This window comes from Amblyomma mixtum, chromosome 1 (assembly GCF_055824585.1).
Source record: "Amblyomma mixtum isolate Tamu chromosome 1, ASM5582458v1, whole genome shotgun sequence".
In the NCBI taxonomy this organism is placed as follows: domain Eukaryota; kingdom Metazoa; phylum Arthropoda; class Arachnida; order Ixodida; family Ixodidae; genus Amblyomma; species Amblyomma mixtum.
The window spans coordinates 37,093,419-37,116,703 of record NC_143012.1 but is presented as its reverse complement, the minus strand read 5'-3'; the positions used below and the strand labels follow the sequence as shown (position 1 = coordinate 37,116,703).

Below are 23,285 nucleotides of genomic sequence, written 5' to 3'. Positions count from 1 at the left end.
TTATGGTCCACACTCCTTGTATATTAGACAACAAACAATCATCCAGGAAAATCTCTTGAAACGTCATCCAAAATAGCCTTCTTCAGATACTCTCGAGCACTGCAACAGGAAAGAACAAAGACATGCAAGTAAGATTTCACAACTGTTCCTGCAAGAGTGCTCCAACACCTCCGCAACTGCCTGCTACTACAAACCTCAAACCAAGTAAAACTGCTTTTCATTCACTGCAGAAGTGGATAAAAGAAACACTCTCATTAAGCCCACAGAGACAGTCCCTGCGCAGTCACATTACATGACGTGTTGCGGCAACTGCTGAGCTTTCAGATACTTCACAAACTCTTTGTTACCATAACTGCAGCATTTTCTGTTAAATCTCCGATCTCTAAGGCATAGAAAGCATTGCCGGAGCCCCTCTTACACTAGTGCAAATAAGAATAAACACAGAAAACATAATATCGCTGATCATCACCAAATACTTCCTGGCAACTTTACCACTCACCCTCTGCAATTCTCCCACAATGTGATCATTCTTTCAAACCTTCAGCACATCACATGCCATGGCTCCTTTTGTGTCAAATCATGCCTACCTCGAACCACTATTGACTGGAATCATCTCCATTTAACAACACAAAAGAGCCAATACATATTGCCAAGCCAAATTTCAAGAACTTTTGAAAAGTGATATTGCTAGTCAGTGGTATTATTCTTATATCATATTTTTGTTGCTTCTGCATTGTTTGCCTCTCTATTACGTATTATGTATTTCTAATAAGGGAGTAATTACTCGTTGGCATCCACCCGAGCGCAGCCATACGGCTACAAAGGAAAGCTATACAGCATTCTCAGAAACTTCGTAGTTAAAGAAAAATTCGTCCTGGTCCGGGGTTTGAACCCGGGACCACCGCTTCACCGGAGCAGTCGCTCTACCAACTGAGCTAGCCGGGACGGCAAGCTTATGGTAGCGCGAGAGCGAATTGATCAATAACTCGAAGTGGGAACAGTGTTGGTCAAATGTTTAGGGGAAACCCCCAAGGTGGTTTCTACTCCACCTTGGAGGTTTCCCCTAAACATTTGACCAATTATGTATTTCTGTCAGGCAATGCATTTTTTACAGCATTTCACTGTTCCATTTTTCTTTGTATCTCATTCTACTGTTGGCTCCCCCTTTCCCTAATGTAACCCTCTTGTCGAAAGGTCCTTGAATGCATGCATAACTGCATGAATGAATGAATAGGTAATTGACTAAGCGAGTGAGTGAGCAGAGAGTGAGAAAGTAAGCGAGTGCATAAAATATCTGCAGAAAGCTAAAGTACGGCACTTCAGAATTTGCAGAACAATGAGTCTTGGTAATCTGGCATAAATGGCAGAGCTGGAATCCTCACCTTCGACAGTCCTGTGGTATGCAAAGTGGAAGTAGAGCAAAGCAAGCAGGTGAAGGGCCCCGGCACTGCCAGCAGCAACTGCCTTGTGCGATGAGCTGGCGGTCTTGGCTGAAAAGACTGACATCTGCAGAGAGAGAACAACATGCCACCTTATGCAAAAAACACACATGCAAAAAAACTTCCTCAACTCTGTGGCTCTGTTCTTCACAACCTATAACCTCCTCCCCTCATCTGGTGAAATTCTAGAGGCCCGTGTGCTGTGCGATGTCAGTGCACGTTAAAGAACCCCAGGTGGTCGAAATTTCCGGAGCCATCCACTACGGCGTCCCTAATCGCCTGAGTCGCTTTGGGACGTTAAACCCCAATAACCAAACCTAACCAATCATCTGGAGCCCACGAACATGACTGCATACATGAAACAAAACATGACTATGCAGAAAGTCCAGGCAAGCCTTTTGCTATGTTTACGTGCTGAAGGACAGAGCAGGCACGTAAACATGAAACTTCACATGGCACTACAGCATAAATTTGCTCTAAATTTAAAAGGGGCCATCCTCTGTGGGTAAACTAAAAACGAACAAGTATGATGTACACTTCTATGTGCATGTTGTAATACAGCTAAACCTCAACTGAAACATAATTTTGTGCTCGGTAAAAAGACCACTAGCTAGAAGCATGCTAGCAGGGAGGGCTAAAAAAAAAGAGAAGTAGCAACAAAAGTGAGTGCGTCAGGAATGCCTCATAAAAACCACCATTTTTCAAACTAAGACTACAAAAAGGGCAGCCATAGCCAACCACAGGAAGTGACATACAGAGTGGACCACTGGGACCCACTCAGGCCCATAGCAACCGCAGTGGGCAGTTGAAGGTGTGTTGTGAACAAAGCTAACGCCGACCGCATGAAATTACAGCGCCGCGAATAAACATCCAGGAAGGAGAAGTACTTCTGGTTTTGCGTCATCTGCTTTCATCCTGCTGCCGACATGAGATGGCGCTACTTGCACAGCTGTAGTGAAAACCTTATTTTTCACCTGACATCACCATAGAAAGTAATGCGAGGCAAGGATGCGACTCTTTGCAAAATTAAAGTAAAAAAATCCTTAGAATTAGTGCTGTTTGCACAAATGACCTGTACATCCCCGGGGAGCTTACCAGCTTGGCAGCGGTCACACCACCCAGGAGTAGCCATATTGAGTAGAAGAACAGATGGGAGTGCACCGGGTGGAATGCATTACCCAGCAGCAGGGCCAGGCAGTGACCAGAGAGACCGTAGCCCTGTAACCAGACAAAAGGGGCCACTACATATCCAGCACCAGCCAAAGCCAACACGAAGCTGAAAAGGAGACTGGTGTAAGATAAGGATTCATTCCGAGGAACAGAGCAGTGGTGGAAGCCATAAGAGGGCAGACGGCGTGAACACAGACACACACACAGTAATATCCATGCTGCTGGGACCAATGCCCAGAGTCTTCTTTACAAAGGACCCTGATGAAATAAGGAGCCACACTGGCGACCTATGGAGAGGACACGATCACAGGGTCCTGGTACAGCTTGAAGCACTGGTTGTGCACAGTCTAGCGGTCATGGCAGCGAAGATCAGGAGACTGTGTGAGCGGCTTGACAATGCAGTTCACAGGTGATGTGCAATCTAGGACACGGTGGGGGCCATGACACTTGGCAAGGAATTTCTTGATTGTGTTCAGCGCACACAAGGATAGAGAAATGATGGGCTTGTTATGACATACAAATGAAAGAAAGGAAGGAAGGACGTCCGAAGTTCGAATATCACCAGTGGCATGGTCTTTTCTTCTACTCTCTGTTAAATTATCTTCCACCTAAAAAAAAATGATCAGGCTAATAATTCCTGACTTAGATCAAGACCACAAATATTCCCCACTGCTTTTCTGGTTACAATGCCTGTTGTCTTTTTTCACAGGAATAATTGTGAAATATATAGTATATGCAATAAGCTATGACACTGTGCAATATACTGGTCCTTTCTGAACTGCTCTTTGCAATGTATTTCCCCTGGACTGCCACAAACGATCTTTTTTCCCAGTTAGCATTTATTGAAATACTAATTATAATCTCGTCTACTTAGCTGAACAAAATTTGAAATTCAGCAACCCCTGACCTTTGTTACAGCACACTTTACTTTGTAGCAGTTAGCAGCAGTGAAGGGTCAGTGGCACAGCAACAACTGAGGGCACAATGTGCTAAACACAAAGACAACGTTATGGATATTAAGTGTCACGGTCTATGATACGGTGGAATAAGTGGCTCATCGCTGAGTAAAGATTCCACATGAAACGGCATGCACACTTGTCAAAGCCCACTTCAATTTCATATCACTATCTTCTCCAACAAACTCTGATCAACATTTACATCAGAGTCAATGTCATCTGAGTTTTTCCACTGTTACATACTCAACAACAAAGGCACACCTGCTACATCGTAGACTGTCAGCTGCTCTGTAGTGAGAACGTAATCTTCAGTTGCAAAGGCAGACTTGCCTGTACTTTACCTCTCGCACGACTTAAAGGAAATTACCTCTGTGCATGAAGGCACTCCATTTCTACTTTCCCTCTCGGAGATGGCCGTAATACCAGCCACAGTTTGCATGACCAACGTGACGAGGAGAATTATGGCGTTAAATCTGATTTTCATCTCACCACTATTGTGATTTTTACAGCTACATTAATGTACAACCAACCAACCAAACCTTCTACATGCATGCTTACCTAGCAACATTGTTCATACTGTCACGATGACAAAAAAATTGCCCTGAAGTTTCACTCGCAGTTCACTTCAACGTCACTCAGTTGGCCGTCCCATCAACTGCTAAAACTTGTAAACCGTTTACGAGCTTTGCAGCTGGACAAATCTAGTTCCTTACGCTCTCATCCTCTGTAACTTCTTTAGCTTAACTTCTGGAAAAAGGAAACACTCGGCATTCGATTCAATACTCCAACACCATTTTTTTTTTTTCCAATCTGTATTACATTTGATACCAACGGAACTTTACTCTCAACAGCTAAAACAAGACCCACAAAAACAAAGTCCCTAAATGCAATAAACAAAAGCTGAGTTCAAAATTCCAGCCCACTCACCCACCAAACAACCTGTTAGCAACTTTAAATAATCATTTCAACAATTTTAATACAGTGCACTTAACAGCACTTGCATGACCCAGCCACTTCATTCACTCACCATCAGTGACAACACCTGGAAGAAGGAGAGCTGCGTGCTGCTGATGTAACCGGCAGCACGGACCAGGGCTGAGCCTCCAAGCCAGTAGCCAAAACTGACACCAAATGCAGTGCCCATGAGTGTGCCTTCTTTCTGATAAGAGTCAGTGACAAGAAACAATCAGAGGGCAAACATACTGTTCAGCAAAAATAAAGCCCAGATAGCAAACAACAATCACACAAAAGAAAAAAAATTCTACAACTGCCGTCAGAAACAGCAACGACTTGTGCCCAAACAGTGCTTCCATCACAGTGCCTCTCAGTAAATTTGACTAATTTCAGAAAACTTGGGTGTTGCAGTGAAGAAATAGGTTACCTTTCTTTCTTCAGTAAAAGCCTCTACAGCTAGCTATGAAACCGAGCATAATGCCTTGCATGTACAAATATGCTCGAAAATATTAGCCCACTCTATGCAACATCAAATCAGCTATATTTTCAATGCGAGCTTGCAAACAGCAGTAGCCCAGAACTCCATAAAGCCCCCACAATGGCACCATATCTCACAGTGCCAATTAAAACCACTAAAAATAAACAACCCATGCTACCACACTTGCATCTGTCAATATTTTCATCACAACACCATGAAGCTAGCATAAAAGCAGAATTGCCATTATGTTCATTAAGATGGACAAGCTGGCTAGCTGGTCCAACATTATGAAAATGTAAAAGTACTATATAAAACACTTTCCAATACTCTTGTGATTTGTTGTCACAGGACTCAATCGATGTGTTACTGTTTGTAAGATTGCTTAATTGTTCTTAAAGTGTAATACAAGTTACAGTTTTCCTGTACACCTTTTATATGAAACAGTCTTGTTCCAAGGCTTCTATCTGAGTTTATTGGCAGTTCATGTAACTGCCACCTTTGCATCTTATTTACGTCAAGTGATATTGTGTGTAAATCCAGGGAAAACCTACTTCGCACACTTCACAATCAGTGGCTGCAAAGTACACTGAAGACAATTACTTACTGCCACAACCAGTTATTAGTATCACAGAACAAAACAGCTTCATATCGGGAGGGAACACAGGTATACGCACCACAGTATGACCAGATGTCTTCATTCCAAAAAGCAGAAGCGTTATCAAGGTCAAAACCAGCATCAAAGGACCATAAAGCTCAGCTGGAATTAACTGAAAAAAAAAAAGCATGGAAAGACCTTTAAGAACAGCAATAAAACTCTGCATAACGTGAAAGATCACAAAGGCTGCGACAGAGCATTTACCAAAGGTGCGTAGTGTGATGGCCAACGGGGCAGGAAAGACTCCAAGATTCTGTAAAAGCGGGAACATGTTAGCATCTATCTATGGCACAAAGGAAGTAAAAGTTGTTACTAAAAGCAATCGGAACGCTATGGATGATCAGCTCCTTTGCATCCGTTCACAACTGCTCCACATTCTACTCTAGTTACGTTTAGTAGAAAAAAATTCCACCCCATTTTTGCTGCTCTTTCAATGATATGCTTTAATTTCGTTATGCACTCAGTAAACTAAAACTGAACTGTGTCTAATTTCGTAATGTACTCAGTAAACTCAAACTGGACTGAACGGAGCAAGCCACAATTCTTTGTAGTCCCTCACCTTTACATTGCTTCGACATTTAGAGATGCAAAATTAGTGAACAGCGACTTTAACACATTGAGGTTACAAGATGACACAATGGTTACATTGACAGAAACCTGGCATTAGTAGGCAAAAGACTTCAACTCGTACAAAAGCTGTTTTGCAAACGAACCTAAAAATAGAGGTGACATTCCATTCCAAACATTCATCGTGAGGTTTTTACAAGACAGGATACAGTAAAATGCACAGAAGCAGGGACCCACACAAAATCACCACAGGACGGCATACAACATCGTACCTGCAGCTTCTTCGACGTATGTGCTACATTTTCGTTAGTTTGTCGTTCCTTAAAATAAATGCCAGTGAACTTTCCCGCATGCTAGGTCTCTCAGCAGCTTTTCAACTATGCATTCTTTGCCCACTCACACTCGCAAAAGAAGCAAACACCGCTTTTAAAGCGTTAAGACAAAAGACGACGCTGTGGCTGCAGTGATAGAAAATGTGCGCCTCACCTTGCTCGAACTTCTTGCGGCTCGACGTGAAAATACGGCCTCAGGAGATCAATGTTGGCGTAGATACTGAAGGCGTTTTGGGCCTGCTGTTTCCCAGCTTGCCACAAGAGCTGCGAAGTGGTCAAAGCCAGCAATTTTTTTTAGAAATTAACGCCTTAAACAGTTGGCCACCACTTGAAGCAGTTGGACCGCAGTCAAATAAATGGACACGCTGAGGGCAGCTACGCACCATAGACGGCATAGAAGAAAAGACATCCCCGTGTTGAAGTAAGGCGGGATCAGGCTTCCCCGTTTGGTACAACTTGTCATCATGATGTTCTGAAAGCCAGTAGTGACAGGTTATCTTCAAGGCAGATTAATTTTTTTCCTGTACGTTACTTACCTGACGACAGAGCGTCGGTGAAATCAAGCACAGTGGATTCCTGAAACCAAATTGCAAATACGCGTTATGAATTAAATATCGACAACAGCGCAACAAAAGTGACTTCGCACTGTTGAGAAGCATGAGTTGGTTGCTCTGAACCCTCATCAGCGATTACAGCAGTCAAAATTGAAGTATATTACCTGTTTTTCTGCTGGTGTAAACGAACTGCGAGCATCTGACGGCGCCGCCATATTGGCTGCGGTTTGTTACTTGGTTTGTTTACGTACGTGAAGTCTATTTTGCCATCTCTACATAATTTCTGTTTGCACATAATAAGCTCACCCCCAGCTTTAATGCACTTATATGCTTCCAATATTTAACTATCACATAAAGCTGCTACGATCTACGGAAAAATAAAAAGGCCTGCGACTTTCACGTACAGGCGTTATCAGCGCAGCGACATATCGACGTATCCATGACAATCCGATCCGATAGCCATCATAAGCCGGCTGTTTCGGCGTTCTTCTGCTTGCGGGTAGTTTTACGTGTTTTGCAAGCATTTCTCCGTCGTTGCCCCGTCAGGGTTTTCACCGTTATGTCGGCTTCACACTGATTTAACAGAATTCTTGTTGCTGAATCCACTATAAATGGCAAGTGAACAGCGCGCACAAGATAGAGCGGTGAGAGTAATTGTCCACCGTAACGGAACCAATCGCGATGGGAAGGTAAGTGACCTCTGATACATGCTGTCATCGTATTCCAGCAGTGTCTACTGATTCCTGTAAAGTCCGCCTATTTACCGACTACTCTAAATTTCGTCCTTGACAGTGTGGCACCGTGTCTTGAGCTTATCGAGCGGTGATTGCTAATGCTTTTCTTCTATTCTCTCCTTTGAAAGGTGTTACTGGTTCCGGGCGCTTTCGACGAACTGCTGAGAGCTATTAGTGCCAAGTTTGGAATACAGGCCAAAAGGTTGTTTACCAGCAAAGGCGGCGAAATTGACGATACTAGTCTGATTAGGCGAGTATGCTGCAGCGATTTCCACTACCGCTTTCAAGCAACTTGAAGTGCATCTGTTCGTAATTTGCTTGTTCTAATCTGACATCGGCACCTTGTGCATTTCAGGGACGAAGACGTCCTGTTTGTCTCGTCTGGAGAAAGCTTCGTTGGTGAGCTGCAGTATTTCACGCCATCCCGGACGGTGCAATCGACCGAGAATTAAATAACGATAGGGACAAAACAGCGCGGCCTTTATCGATCCCGACAGCAGTGCGAATGCGTTGCGGTGAAATGAATATCTGAAGATGTGCATGCTGCTCTGATCGCAGCTCCTTCAAAGTAATTAACTAACGATCTGCGTTTTTTTTTTTATTGGGGTGTAATAGCGACTATACGAGATCCTTTCGTTGCTGTTTTGTTCGTCAAACATTCGTCTTACATAGTTATTCGCGGCTGACAGCAAACACTTCAGTCCTCCGAGGGCACGAGAATGTACCGTATTGTGCGTTTTTATCGTAAAGACTTTCAAAATTTTTCTTACCTCAACCACTGGCTCGTTTGTGGTGACACTGCACACAGAGCTTGCATATTATGGTAACTTTTGTGTCGTAGCAAGTTTTACAACGGTACTTGCTTAGTTGAGCCGTGCATGATGCGAAAACGTAGTCGTCTGCGTCGAGATCGGCGAACCGAAGCCCAAAACACCAAGTTTTTGCTGACGGGCGGCAGTAGCGCCATCTGTCTTCCACAATGCAATTAAACAAGAAAAACACAGCTCAGGACTTTGCGACGTCATCCTCCGACGCTTTAGGAGAGCCACGAAAGCGGACGATATAAGCTGAACTGGATAAAGTCATTGGATGAAAAAAAGATGTCAAACAATATTCTTTTAATGGCACAGCCTCGTTAAAATAGTTGTTTCTGGCATTTTTTCCATTCACTTGGTCGAAAATGTTCGAAGCGCTTCAGTTGAAGCAGACGAAAAGGCCCCCGCGCTCCTTGCAACGCTCGCCTTGGCGCCTTGTGATGCTTTCTACTGCAGAAGACAGATGGCGCTACTGCCGCCCTGTTTTTATGTGTGTGCTTATCCAGCCAGGGCACCTTTGGTAGGCGCCCGCCCGTTACAAAGGGAAGGCTACATCATCAGCAGCAGCAGCAGCAGCAAAAACTCGGTGTTTTGGGCTTCGGTTCGCCGATCTAGACACAGGCGACTACGTTTTCGCATCATGCACGGCTCAACTAAGTAAGTGCCGTTGTAAAACTTGCTACGATAAAAAAGTTACCATAATACGCAAGCTCTGTGTGCAGTTTCACCGCAAAGCAAACGAGCCAGCGGTTGAGGTAAGAAAAATTTTGAAAGTCTTTACAATAAAAACGCACAATACGGTATGTTCAAAGCAGACGCATTGAATCAATTGCTTATAGCTATGCTCACCTATTGAAAACACTGCACTGTTGACAGTCATAATTGCAACATCTCTAGTACAGCGCCTCTGCAGAACAGCTCTAATTCTTGCATATATTTTCCTAGCTTACTAATATATATGCTATTACATATATGCGAGTAGTGTTGCCGTGCGATTGGTGAGGCCGACCTTGCCCAGAACTTACTTCATTTTTGGGCTTCTACAGATGCGTCATCATCGACGTCACTTCCTCTTGCCCCTGGCAACCAGGACTGGGTTCTGCTCAATGTGGGCGGGAAGCACTTTGCTACCACGAGGTAAGTTACGCCTTCATTACGGAGGACGTTTGGGACATGTAACCACGAGGGTCAAATTTGAGTGCAGTATGTGTGCCTGTTGAAGCGAAATTTGTGCCACTAAACCGGTAATCCTGAGTGAAAGCATGTTTCATAAACCATACTTCATGACCATAGGATATTCTCCTGCCAAATTCCTCAGCGCTTTGTTTACGAATTAAGTAGTGACCGGCGTGGCAAGCATATATTTGACGGCCTTTAAATAAGAAAATGTTGTGTGACAGGGGTCTTAAATACATTCAGCATGGCAGAAAAAGAGATGTCTTGCAAGCAGCTAGTAGTTAGCTGCAAGAGTAAACGAAAAAATTTTGTGCGTACTTGCAGTTTTTTGCTACTTACAGATCGTAACGTAAAGATGATTCAAACAGATTAGAGAAGGTTTGCAGCTGGTTAAAGCATAATTTGTGCAAGGCACCATCAGATAGTTAAATTAAATCTGGTTTTATTAACGCAAAAAACTGGTTACGTTCACATAATTTTGTCAACCTTCTTCTCTTTATCAGTGCTAACTGAAGGTTTTTGTGCTTGCATGCTGTATACAGCTAATGACTTGAACATAAACATATTTGAAGGAAGTCTGTCTTGTTGGATTCCTAACATTGAGGAGACTGTGTTGTCTGGAGTTGCCCTGGAAGGGACCAAGTTCAGCCTGAAACTTTGGGACTTCATTTTCAACCCTGGTTGGTGCTAGAGTCTCTTTTGTATGAATAGGTAGCTCAGTATAAAACTATATTAGTTCTAGCGCTATTTGATAATGGTAACTCTGTGCTTAATTTAAGCTCGAAAGAACACCAACAAAAAAAAGAAAAAAAAATGACGTTTCAAAACCTACTCGGTTCCTTCAACGGGTATGACTGCGGGCGAGTTGCAGCTTGCCCTTTTAAGCCCCCATTTATTCATCCGCCGGGTCACTGACCATAGAGCATGGATGTAAGAAGGGGGAAGGGTTCCTAGGGAGTAGTTAACATTCCCCCGCATCTGTTGAATATGGCATGACTCAAGTAACAGCTGGACAGACGTCTGTCGAATGTTGTCTTCTATTTCGATTACTGTGTGGTTTGTATTCATTCAATGGATTGCTTGCAGTTGTGCTTAGTGGAAAAAAACTGCGCCTAAATCTCAATGGTGTACTTATGATCAAGCATTGTTGCCTTGAAAATTTTGCGTGCCAAGTTATGGGGATGCTCATTTATTGTGAAATAATGTCAGTAGGGCTGTATAGGAGGGTACCAATAATAACAATAACAGTAACTTTATTGCTTTTAGTTTATAGCCCTGTTGGAGAGTACAATGTGGTCTTTGTGTGAAGTTTGAATGAATCAGCTATTTGTTAGGAAAGAAAGCCTTCTCAGAAGTGTTGCAGCAGTCATTCAACATGTAGTGTGCATAGGTCCACACATTGGCCTTTCTCTTCTTCCAGGAGCACTTTGGTTTCCAAGGAACCCCGTTCTATGCTTGGCCGTCTGTTCAGTGAAGGCTCAGATGGAATAACGTGGCCAAGCGCTCGAGACAGCCGTGGCGCCTACTTGGTTGACCGGAGTCCGACGTACTTCGAGCCATTGCTCAACTATCTTCGCCATGGGCAGCTAATTCTTGACCGAGGTGTTTCACCACGAGGTGGGTGTGGAGATGAGAGAATCGCGCTACTTGAATGACGTACATAGTGAACAAATTAGCTCACTATGAAGTTTTGCCTAAAAGTTACGAGGACACTTTGGCAACTTACTTAAGTGTTGAGAGGCGAAAGCTGAGGACACTATGACATGACGACTTCGGGTGGATGTGACGTCACACCGTTTCCGTGGCTATATGGATGTGCAAATTATACATCTTTCGGGGATCTGAAGTGTTGATTACGCTTAATTACGCATTTTCCCATCTAATTTGACACAAATCCGATGTTTTTCTGACCGTTCTTTGACAGTTTTTGCTATGCCGTGATGACTTCTGGTGGATGTGACGTCACACCATTCCCGTGGCTATATCGACGTCCGTGCGATTTCAACGCAATTTCGACATTTTTACCTATAATTAATTAACTAATTAATCTACAGTCATCAAACTTGGCTTCTAGGTTCATTTTTTCCTCCTCTATCTGAAGCAACCATTCGTTTTCTCCTATCCTTTTTAGTTACCGAGTTAACACAAGTTAAACTCTGCCAAAGGTGTGACACCCTCTGCTAACGGACAACAGTATGAGCCGTTAAAGGCTTTCGCCTTAAAATGACTTTTCTTAGTGAAGTTAAACATTAGTGTCACTGACAATGCACAGGATGTATATAGCACCAAAGCAAAAGGGTGCACAACAGGCTTTCATTACAGCAAAGTTAGTGGGACGACGAAAAGTTTTAGCATAAGCAGTTGCTTGCTTATTGTCAGGCTATGCCAAAAGCATGGACTTCATTCTGACGACTAGCGCGAAATTCGACAACAGAGAGAAAGGAAAGAAAATGTGTGCGCTAATTCGCAAACTGCTATGAGAGCGGCTAGAACCGCTGGGATCCACAAATTAAAAGGGGTACATAAAAAAGAGCCCAAAGAACTAGAAATATAACTTAGAAACACACTATACTGGGTGAGTTGGTTGGTGTTCATTCTGACGGCAAGCACGAAATTCAGTTCTATGCAAAAACTCCAACATGGTTGCTTAGTGACTCTGCCACATAATTTTGGCAGACAGGTTAGTTTCAGTGTGGTATGCTACCAGGCTAGTTGATGCTGCACGCTTAACTAGAACAAGGCACAACATAGATAACAACACATAATACGAGATGTGATCATTGTCTAAACACTGTTGTCTGTGCTGCACCTTGTTCTAAATAAGCAGGTTTGATGCTGAGCCCTTGAACATTTTTCATGTTTCTCGCTCTAAAAGAGTACTGGGTGCACTGTACGTTACTTGCAGGTGTCTTAGAAGAGGCAAGGTTTTATGGAATTGAGTCTGTCATTCCAGAACTGGAGCGCATCAGTCAGGTAAAGTCTGCTCTGTACTTGTGATGCACAGTTTGTTCTGCATAGTAGCTGCAGAGGGCTGTTGTCAGTACGTATCTCATTTAATGTCTTTAATACACTGGAGTTGATCATATAATCAGTGCTCCAATAGAATGTGCTAAGTGGAGCTCAATCAGATTGACACTCAATGTGCGAGGTTTATGTAACATTATAATAAGGCAGATGGTACTAGTTGCATGTTAACACAAGGTTATGTTACAGTGTCCAAAGTGCAAAAAATAAAAGCATAATTGCTTTATTAAAAAGAAAGCAACACGTTTTCAGCAGCAAACGGATGTTAATATAATGTTCGGCACTCAACATTCTAAAATGTTAAAGTTGAGTTTCCTGGGAGTTGGTATGTAGCCACAGTGTTACCATTGAACGTAGTCATAAAACGGACCAAGTAGGAACACTTTTTTTTTAGCTACGGTATCATTAACTGCCCTGACACATTCAAGGAAAGAAATGGGTCATATGCTGCCAGAATATATTTTTTTATATATAGGTAGCTAGGATGGAAATGGGGGGTGTTTAAGAAGCCGTGTTTAGAATGTAGCCTTTATGATTGCTGTTTTAAAATTGGGAGCCTAGTTTAAAGCTTTCAATTCACCATCCATAAACAGCTATACTTAGCGGGCAACCTTGTTGGTGTTTCAAAGTGGCTGTGTTTGTAATAAGAGGCCATGCTGAAGCTTCTATTTTGATATTATACAACCATATGCAGTTGTTTACTATTCCCTATTATGCAGGTGATAACGTGAACTAGTATCAGTCATCATGTGTTACTTCTGTACTGGCTTGAATTATATTTTCTTTAGTTATGAAACAAATACACAGTTTTGTTAACATTACTCACTTTGGTTGTAATTTCAGCTAGTTAATCCTTCATTGTAGTAAAGTTCAAAGCACTTATTTTCTCTGTCGATATTGTGGTCCTGGCAGGGCCTGGTTGGTGCAGCAGTCTTGTGAAATAACTGACTTCCTTTGTCTCTTAGTCAAAGCTATGATTTGTATCGAAGCTGTGATGTGCGTGACTGTTAACAACTGTGTTAGGGCCACATAGAGATGCAGCTTGGCTGTCATGGCTGCCTGTGTGCATTCATGGTCATGTTTTACCCTCACTACCAACAGCAAAGCGAGTCTGATCCTGGAGACTGCCTTCCGTTAACGCGACAAGATGTGGTCCACATCCTCACGAGAACATCCCACCTGTCGGAACTTCGATTTCAGGCAGGTATAACATACACCGCCTCGCTGCCACATGCCTTGCTGCAGCCTCGCACTAGCCCTATCTACTAGTCGGCACTAACTGCTTTGTAATGGCACAAAACATTTGGAGTTGAACCCCGCCATCGTAAACTCAGATATACTGAAATGTTGGTTGTAATAAATTGAAACTGTGGTTCATTTTGCCTTCCATTGACAACTGAACATTTTTTTTTTTAATTTGCAATAAAGACAATAAAAGAACGGTTATAGTAAAGAGTGTCTGGCTGTAGCGACATACTTCCGCAGAATGATGACATCGCGGCACACGTGCAGTCTAGGATCGCAAGGCTAACATTATGAGGCAAGTGGATACTGAAGGCGATAAAACGGCGCTTTTTGAGATGGCTTAACCACTAAGCTTATCAGCTGCGCAGAAAAGCCAACTTTTCGGAGGTCTTGGAGCCTTGAGGAAAAGCGTACGGCGCGCACAGAAAAAAAAAAGGGGGAAGGGGGGGGTAAAGCTCCCTATGAATGTAGAGGGAAGGTGGCGAGGGCCACTAAGAAATGAAAGACAGTAAAAGTGCAGTGAGGAATAGGGCAAACATTCGCAGGACTGGGCTGCATGATGTAAAAGCGGCAAGAAACGAAGGCGTGGCGGCACTACATTGGGTGGCTTTGCCACGCTTGATTGCGTCACAGGTCTTTATTAACTATTGCCTCTTAAATGGTCACTGAGGCCACGTAAGACGACGCAGTTTTCACGAAAAGCTGTGGCTTTCACACGGAAACAAGCTCACATTTTGTTCGTAGCCGCGTTGTATACGTGCGAATGCGATAATTCCACAAGACATAAACGAAATCGAAAACATGAGAACAAAATATGATAACCAAAAATAGTTAATTATTACATAAAGGCACAATAAGAGCAGGATGGAAGGTACTTCTGAATGTTTCTTTCATAATCTAGCACTGTGTGTTCAGTAAGTAACCAGTTCATGACCAAGCAGCATCCTCAGAGCCACACCATGACTAACAACTGGTGTAGTGAACATATTTACTGGTCTGGGCGGCTTTACAATAGAGAGGCTCTACTGCTTCAGGGGTCAAATAGAAATTTTGTTCAAGTTTTACTCACACCAATCTCGTGCTGCTAGTGTAGTCTTGGTAAATACTTGGATTCCTGTTTTTATTGTTGCCTAGTTGATCGTTATCCAATTGAGCAGGCACTTGCATTGTCTGCTGCCTTCACACAGCCACAAAAGCAAGGTAGTCACTATATAGTACCATTGGGATTGTTGGATTTCTGTCTGGCCACCGGATAGGCAATCCAGCATTCACAGCTGTCCAAAGTACTCATGTTTCCAGAATAATCCTTGGCTGTTCATTCAGGCATGTTAAACTAACAACTTGTTTCAGTCCCAAAGTGACTCAGGCTATGAGGGACGCTGCAGTGGAGGACTCTGTATAATTTCAACTGCCTGGGGTTCTGTAACATGCTGTGACATTGCACAGTACAGGGGTCTCTAGCATTTCGCCTCCATCGAAATGCGACTGCCACGGCCGAGGTCGAATCCACGTCTTTCGCGTTAGCAGCTGAGCACCATAACCACTCAGCCACTACGGTGGCTTAAAGTAACATCTAATCAGGATATTTAGTCTGGGCTAGTTGTTTCATTGCTATCAACAGATTAACTCAGTGTGAGCAAACGATCCTGTGTTGTGTGTTCGCTTTCATGTCCGCACTTCTTTGCGCTGGATTAACCTTTTTATTAAGTAACATTTCCCACTGCTGTTAGTATATACGGAGTGCTACTTGTTAGAAGTGTGTACAATTGCAGTCTTATTTTGGATCTACATCTTTCTCCTTTTATCATTCCACTGCTTGGCTGCATGTTTGATTCAAATGATTGCTTTCTCTCGTAATATTTTTTAAACTGTTTTGCGTAAAAGTATTGTTATTTGTCCATTATTCGAACATTTTTTCATGCGTATTCTAACAGGATGTCGCCCTCTGAGCCTTTGGCTCTTGAACCTCCTCCTGCATTTGCGATTTACAATCGTGCTGCGCGTTGTTATGCGGAATGAAGTGATCCTGACTTTTGGACTTGACCCGAAACACCCAGGGTGTGGACCTCTCGGGCGCTGACTTGTCTCGGCTCGACCTGCGACACATCAACTTCAAGTGGGCCAACCTCCGCAAGTGCCGCCTCACCTGGGCCAACCTCAGCTACTGCTGTCTCGAGCGTGCCGACCTCACTCTTGCCAACCTCGAGGTGAGCCTTTCTTTCTTTCCTTCTTTCTTTCTTTCCTTCTTTCTTTCTTTCTTTCTTTCTTTCTTTCTTTGAAAACAATGAGAATGGTGACGTGGAAATCAAGGTAAATTTGCAGCCAAAGTACTATCGGGGGCAAAAGTGGTATATACTCCACGCGGCGGGAGCCAGAGCATCGGAAAACTGCGTTGTAGCGCCATCTACAAGCAGCATCTGGGATCGAGACAGCCAATGCATGACATTTATTATCAGCAGCAATGTCGCTTGGCTCGTTTCAATGTTTCGTGCTTTAGCTCGCCGTTGCTCCGGCTCCCACTGCGTGGAGTATGCCACTTTTGTCCCCGATAGTACTTGAAAGTAGTGATCCCGTCCCCTCCCTCTCTCTCCAGTTTTTTTTTTATTTTTCTTGATTGTATTAACTTTTTTTGTTGTTTCTGTGCCAAGTTATCATTTAGCATGTACGTGCCATGGGGTTGAGTCGCTTCTAATTACCATTCTCGAATTGTAGTTTTGTCAGTGTCTAGTTTGTTCTTGGCTGCATGCCTGCTCGCCTTTAAATGCCTGTAACACGTGTGCTCGCGTAGGATTATGCGTATTGACCTCTGCACACGTGTTGCAGGTCGCCCTTCTCCTAATGTTATGTCTTGTCCTCGGCGCTTCTAAAGTTGGTAAACAAATAAGTGATTATAGTAATGACGGTGATGGTCCACTAAAGTTGCTCCATCAAAGGCAGTGCCTTACCATTTTACAGGTGCTTTGTTGGCAACTTTTAACTGTAGCTTGGAACATGGGAACATGGACGGTGGTGCAATTGCTGGCAGAAATTGCAAGGCTAACTGTATCTTACAGCATCTCAGCTCAACTCATGGGAACATGGCTGTGCCTCACAGTCTTATACTGCAGTGAGTGTATCGATGGTAGTGGCTGTCATTGCCAGGTGATGTATATGTTCACTGTTCGCAGCCAAAAAAAAAAAAATAAATAACTGATGCCACACTGATGACTTTTTTGTACATTTGCAGAAGTTAATTTGAGATGTCTGCCGTGCGAATTACGAATTTGTCTTGGAGAAACACTCTTGCTGCTGAATAAAGCCCACCTTCAATTGCCATTAAACCTCTTGTCATGTGTGCGATACGCTGAAAACATTTGTAAAACTGTGAAAACTTTTTTGAAAACTTGCGGCACACTCAGTGAGGAACAGTATATACAGCGGTGCAATCAGCGTGGTGCTTTAGCTGTCTTGTAAGTCCTGTAAAGCGTTGGAGCAAATGTTGAACGCTTAGCATCACTTTCCATCTGACCGCATGCAGTCATAGAGCTGCTTGATTATTCTTGATCATTTCATCGTGGCTCTCATATCATGCCAGCTGTTTGTCTACTCTCGGGGAGGCTGAGTTTGGATGTCAACTGTGTAGCGCTTTGGCTGTGCTCAGTGAGTGTGGACTTTGATTATAGTTGAAAAACAGCATTTAACCCTTTGAGGGTCGAATTATTTTGAAGAAAACTTTCCCAGGTGGTCAAATTACTTTATTGCGGATCTTGAATCTACAAAATGTATATAATCGAGAATAAATAGTAAAAAAAAATTAGCAACAGCACTTTGGTGACAGCATCACTCACAACTGGAAAATGTTCAATAGAATTTCACGAGCGACGGTGATAAACAAGCTAAGAGCAGCACCAATAAAGATAGAAATCAACTTTCGCCGCCTCTGCAAAACAGTGCCTACAAAGAGAAAACACGTTTCGCGCGACTCCGTTGCTATCCCGCGGCGGAATTGAAACCGCGTAGGTGCGTTGCCACAGAGGGCGAGAATACTTCGCGAGCAACGTGATAAGCAAGCTAAGAGCAGCGCCAATAAAGATAGAAATCAACTTCGGCAGCCCCTGCAAGATTGGATTGTAAAACATTTTATTCGCCGGAAAGAGCTTGGCAAGAGGTCGCGTCAAGTGGTCGAGAGTACATGGCCCTCGACGACTTTGTCAGCCCACTCCACCGCCAGAACTTGCGTTCTGGGGTCAGAGCTAGCCAGCACGGTCTCCCACCGCTCGAGAGAAGGAGCTGTAACTAGATCACCCGGAGGTGGCTCTATTTTGCAGTCCCACAGGATGTGATCATAGATAGTGCTGACAAAAAGAAAACTCAAATTTCGCGCGACTCCGTTGTGATCACGCGGCGAAACCAAAACTACAAAAGGGGTGTTGTCGCAGTCTGTGCCGCCGCGCTGAAGCTAGACATAAGTTCTGCTTATCTCCGTAAGAAGGCAGCACAAAATTCAAACACTTCTTGTAAGTCCTAAGAGGTGGCAGCACCCCCCAGTGAGCACGCATTGTTCTTTTGGCGCAAAATTTCAAACGGAAGCTCGAAACCGTACCTGTACGGCAAAGACCTTGCGGGACAGAAAACCGCCGCCGTACATATACGGCAAAAACCTTCAAAGGGTTAAAAATAGGGGCGTGGACTCTCCCATTGCTGAACAGGGCGCACAGCTGGTCGGTGCCAAAATGATGCGTGCCAACATGGAAGCAGCTCACCTGCGTTCATGCAACATGGAAGACCCCGCTGGAAACAGTGCCAACCTTGAAGGTGACTCAACACATTTTACTGCTAGTCTTTTTTGTTTTATCGTGGAGGATAGAGACGTGGTGAATATGTACACGAGTTACCGTTTTCGTTTCAAACTTCCAGCTGGTAGCGTTTACTTCTTCTGTCATTTGCTTTTTGTACATTCTATATTCTTTTTCTTTTTTTTAATGCACCATATTTACTCACGCGATAAGTGCTATCACAAAAGATATGCATCCTCCGAATTCGTCTTTAAATTTAGGGACCGCTATGTAAACCTTGCACTACACAAGAAATGCATCTGTCATTAGTGCCAGTTTGCTTACGAAGATTGTGTTCATTGTACAAGCAAATATGGAATGCCTTTCACTCTTACTGTGTAGGAAAGAAGACATTCAAAATGGTAAGAAATTGAAATTTCAGACATCTTCCTTCATGTATCGAATAAACCATGTAAGCGAGTGGTAAGTTTTACCACCTAACGCATTAAGGCTGTTAATCATCGAGGATCATTGGTGAACCGGGGAATGTTGGAGCTTTTATGGATTATTCTGTTAACTCTCATCGAAGGCAGAATTGTCGTTAAAGTTAGAGTGCATTTCTGTTGGAGCAGGGGTGAACCTGAAGGATGCCGACCTTGATGGCAGCCAGATGGCTGGGGTGAACCTCAGAGTTGCGACCCTCAAGAACGCCAACCTGCAGAATTGTCACCTGCGTCAGGCCATCCTTGCTGGTGCAGATCTGGAAGTGGGTTCATTCATTGGTTTCTTCATTCATACTGTCAGTCTCTCCAAGATACAGTCAAATCCACTCATAACAATACTGAGGTGATGTGGAAATACCATTGTTATAACCAGTAATTGTTATAACATGGTTGTGCCGAAAATACCATAGAACGCATCCAAAAGCTGACGGTGCCGTGACTGACCATTGTTATATCCGATATATTGTTATAACCGGTATTGTTATAAGTGGGTGTGACTGTATTGCAGGAGTGGAGTGCAAAACCCAAGAAAAAAGCAAACGTGCGTTCAAAAAGAACAAAACTTTTGTTCTGTTTGACAGTGTAGGTCTCTTTAGCACAACTTTGTCATCTTTGCTGTTTCTTGCATCTTAGCGCTGACTACTGGGTCAGTATGTTTATGCGTTTAAACACCTATGTGTTCACATAGCAACAATGCATGATAAGTTATATGAATGATGTTGAACAAGTCAACCACACCGACTGGTTAGTGGCCTGAATTCTGAGCATATATAATTGTGAGGGTCAAACTTATCAAAGATCTCACACACTCGAATGAACAGCATGGATTCTGTGAGCAGACTCCGTGAAATGAAAGCACTGATTGTAGAGAAATTTAGAAGTCATTTCAAAGCTTCACATACCTGTCTGCAGTCACAAATGTTTTGCTCGAGAGCTCACGTTTGCTTTTGTAGCTTGCTGTCATAGACATCTGCATGCCAACAAAGGGTCTCAGGAGTTGTGGGGGCAGAGTCAGCATTTATAACTTACTGTGGTGATGTTGAGTTTAACGCCCCAAAGCTACACATGGGCTGTGAGAGATGCTGTAGCGGAGGGCTATGGATTAATTTTCGACCACTTGGGGTTCTTCAGCTTGCACTGACATCGCACAGCACACAGGCATTTGTGCATTTTACCTCCATCGAAATTTGCCTGTTGCAGCTGGGATATACATATAACTTACCGCAGAAGTTGTATTATTGTATCCACAGCTGCTTTTAAACATGAGGTTTGTGGAGCAGAGCGTTTTGTGGGTGCCATGGAGTCGTTTAGGAAACACGTTCCAAGTGGCAATGCTCGTCTCTATTTCCAATTACGCGACCCTCTAGAAATCTCGCCCCCACACTCTTGAGGACGCATGCTGACTGAAGTCTTAACGGTGCACTGAAGAGGATTCTGAACATGTCTTCTTGCCGCGGGAACTCGATCTACACGTTCCTAGCATTCTTAGAAACAGTGACTTATTGCCTTGTGTGGCCGATTTCCCCAATTAAAACGAATTAACGTCCGGCTCCCACCTTTTTTTTTTTTTTTGAATTCTGCCTCGTACGGTGGGCGGAGTCGACAAACGCGTGGAGCGCCTTTCACCGAGTCCCGTGGAGGCTTTGCTTTCGCTTTATTTTGTTTTTTAGGTTTCCATGAATAGATAGTTTCATTCGCAGATAATATAGCCGCAAAATAAGCCCGAAGAAATAAAAATACGCGCGGACTATTTGCTACTACGGACTACTACGTATTACTCCGCCGATGGCAGAGCGGCAAGCCGCCATGGGACTGGGTTAAAGGCGCTCCACGCGTTGGTCGACTCCGCCCACCGTACGAGGCAGAATTAAAAAAAAAAAAAGGCGGGAGCCGGACGTTAATTCGATTTAATTGGGGAAATCGGCCACACAGTGCAGTAAATCGCAGTTTCTAAGAAAGCTCGGAACATGTAGATCGAGTTCCCGCGGCAAAAAGACAAGTTCAGATTCCTCTTCAGTGCACCTTTAACGGTTCACAGCAGATTTTTTTTTAAACGTTTAGACGAGCTTTCTTGCGTACAATGAATGCCCTGATCATGCGGGCATGTGTGAGCTGGCGTCTAACCTCGAGCATTTTCCAGAACTGCAACTTGTCTGGGAGCGACCTGCACGAAGCAAACCTGCGTGGTGCCAACCTCAAGGATGCTGTCATGGAGCTCATGCTGACACCCTTGCACATGGCTCAGGCCATCTGATGACTGCTCTTAGTTAGTGTGCGTGTTTGAAGTGCTTCCCTGGAGTGACCTGCTTTCCAGAAGCGACGTGCTTTCTCGGAGCAACGTGCGTTCCCAGAGCGAGTGATTTCCCGGTGGAATATTATAATTCCTTGCTTCTATGAACCTAACATCAGGTGGCCTTCAGTGGCATAGTACCTGATCTGGCTCATACTACAGAGTAGCTAGCTATGCCTTTCTATGCATCCAAGAACTCGAAAGGACTTCCTTTGGCATCATCTGTTATACTGAAGCCAGGATGCAAGGGAGTTCTTGGTTGCTTTGTTTCCCGGTTTCTATTTCCGTGGTTCGAGCCTAACGGTGATAGCTGCAATAACTACATTTTGGAACTAAGAGCTCCAGATGTTAATTGACAGGGCGTCCCATATACTAACGCAAACCAATGATTCAAATAATCTAATACTTGCCATGAGTTTGAAACTGAAGCGGTGCTGTTTATGGTTACACAGAACAAGCAGCGACATTTATTTCAATCTAGCATGATTCGTTGAAATTTTTAACCCAATTTTTCATCTGCAAGGCCCAGGACCTTGCTGCACCCTGGTTCTGTGGAGATTATTGTGCTTCCTACAGAGCATAGGAGAAACTTGTGGAATTGGCCTGGGTTTTCAGAAATGATGCCATTAGTGGTTTAATGTCTTTCTTAATGTTTTCAGTGTCATTCGTCTATGTAACGACATCTTATTTGAACATTTCTTCTTGTCTCCAACGGTCGGAGGGCATGTTGACTAAATAAACTAAGTTTAGGTGTATAGTGCAAAACATACTCCCGTTAGCTCCATGTAACTGCTGACAGTAATGTAAGAGTTTAAATCTAACAACATGCTTCAGCTTAGAGCCGTGGCTTAACTTATGTGGGATACCCTCTTGTTGGAGGCTGTCATGTTTGTCATGCCCACAAACTAGAGTGACAGGTCTCCAACGTTATTTCCGACCTTCATTTTCTGCGCGAGTACAAAGTTAGAGAATATTTACATAACCCTATGGTTCTTGTTTAGAATGCATTATTATTTTTAATGTAGACGTGTGCTTGCTAGCATAAATCTCTTGAATGTTTTGTTTTAGCTGTTCACCTGGCTTAAACTAACATAAAGGTGGATGACATTCATAGTAGCTCAGAGAAAAAAAAAATGCCACTGCTTTGTTCTTTGTGATGCAGTGTCTCATACTACTTCAATGTCACCCCTTTTTCGTAGCGAAGCTGTAGCCACTTTGCAATATGGTAGCCTAGGCAACAATGTACCGTCATTTCCTGCATAGTAGCCTACAGCACAGATAGCATTTTGCTTCTTTTTATGCACAGGAGTGTCACTTGTATGTTCTTGAGTGAGTGATTGACACAAAGGTTATTCTATTTAACTTTGAATATTGCCACGTTAGATATAGGTTAGATATAGAGATGTTCAATATTATTGTTGCAACCTTTCTCAATATTTATTTTCTTTGATATATTCTTTGCCTGTACGATGTTTTTCACCATAGTTTCACGTGAAACTCTGGTTTAAGTTGGGTCAGAAACCCTCGTTCATTTGTACTTTTATAGAGTGTGAGGTTAGACAACAGTTGACATTGCACTACACTTTGCTGACCGAATGTACTGATTTGCACGCGTCCATCACTATACTGTAAATCTGTC

The 23,285-nt window shown here is 43.4% G+C and overlaps 2 protein-coding genes across 2 annotated transcripts; one reads left to right on the top strand and one right to left on the bottom strand.

The window, feature by feature from the left end:
• On the bottom strand, positions 1-7,385 carry LOC149366035 (protein YIPF3-like). The gene is made up of 10 exons (XM_089547803.1): positions 7,270-7,385; positions 7,088-7,127; positions 6,935-7,023; positions 6,706-6,815; positions 5,857-5,905; positions 5,672-5,764; positions 4,593-4,724; positions 2,535-2,657; positions 1,383-1,506; positions 1-99 (listed from the first exon to the last, which is right to left on the bottom strand). Exons 1-10 carry the CDS (start codon positions 7,318-7,320, stop codon positions 83-85), a joined length of 828 nt encoding a protein of 275 aa, XP_089403929.1. The 5' UTR covers positions 7,321-7,385; the 3' UTR covers positions 1-82.
• Positions 7,386-7,556: 171 nt separating this feature from the next.
• On the top strand, positions 7,557-22,800 carry LOC149366034 (BTB/POZ domain-containing protein KCTD9-like). Its single transcript, XM_089547797.1, has 11 exons — positions 7,557-7,794; positions 7,968-8,089; positions 8,195-8,238; positions 9,701-9,791; positions 11,251-11,447; positions 12,736-12,803; positions 13,956-14,054; positions 16,157-16,306; positions 18,788-18,893; positions 19,486-19,619; positions 21,497-22,800. The coding sequence occupies exons 1-11, from the start codon at positions 7,717-7,719 to the stop codon at positions 21,608-21,610; spliced, it is 1,203 nt and encodes a 400-aa protein (XP_089403923.1). The 5' UTR covers positions 7,557-7,716; the 3' UTR covers positions 21,611-22,800.
• Positions 22,801-23,285: the final 485 nt, after the last annotated feature.

Bases quoted from the DNA above. Each gene is read 5' to 3' on its own strand.
- LOC149366034 (XM_089547797.1), top strand. From the start codon at position 7,717: ATGGCAAGTGAACAGCGCGCACAAGATAGAGCGGTGAGAGTAATTGTC. The intron at 7,795-7,967 runs GTAAGTGACCTC...CTCCTTTGAAAG, and splicing joins GAACCAATCGCGATGGGAAG to GTGTTACTGGTTCCGGGCGC. The intron at 12,804-13,955 runs GTAAAGTCTGCT...CACTACCAACAG, and splicing joins AACTGGAGCGCATCAGTCAG to CAAAGCGAGTCTGATCCTGG.
- LOC149366035 (XM_089547803.1), bottom strand. From the start codon at position 7,320: ATGGCGGCGCCGTCAGATGCTCGCAGTTCGTTTACACCAGCAGAAAAA. The intron at 7,024-7,087 runs GTAAGTAACGTA...ACTGGCTTTCAG, and splicing joins CACCGACGCTCTGTCGTCAG to AACATCATGATGACAAGTTG. The intron at 4,725-5,671 runs GTGCGTATACCT...GACTCTTATCAG, and splicing joins AGACATCTGGTCATACTGTG to AAAGAAGGCACACTCATGGG.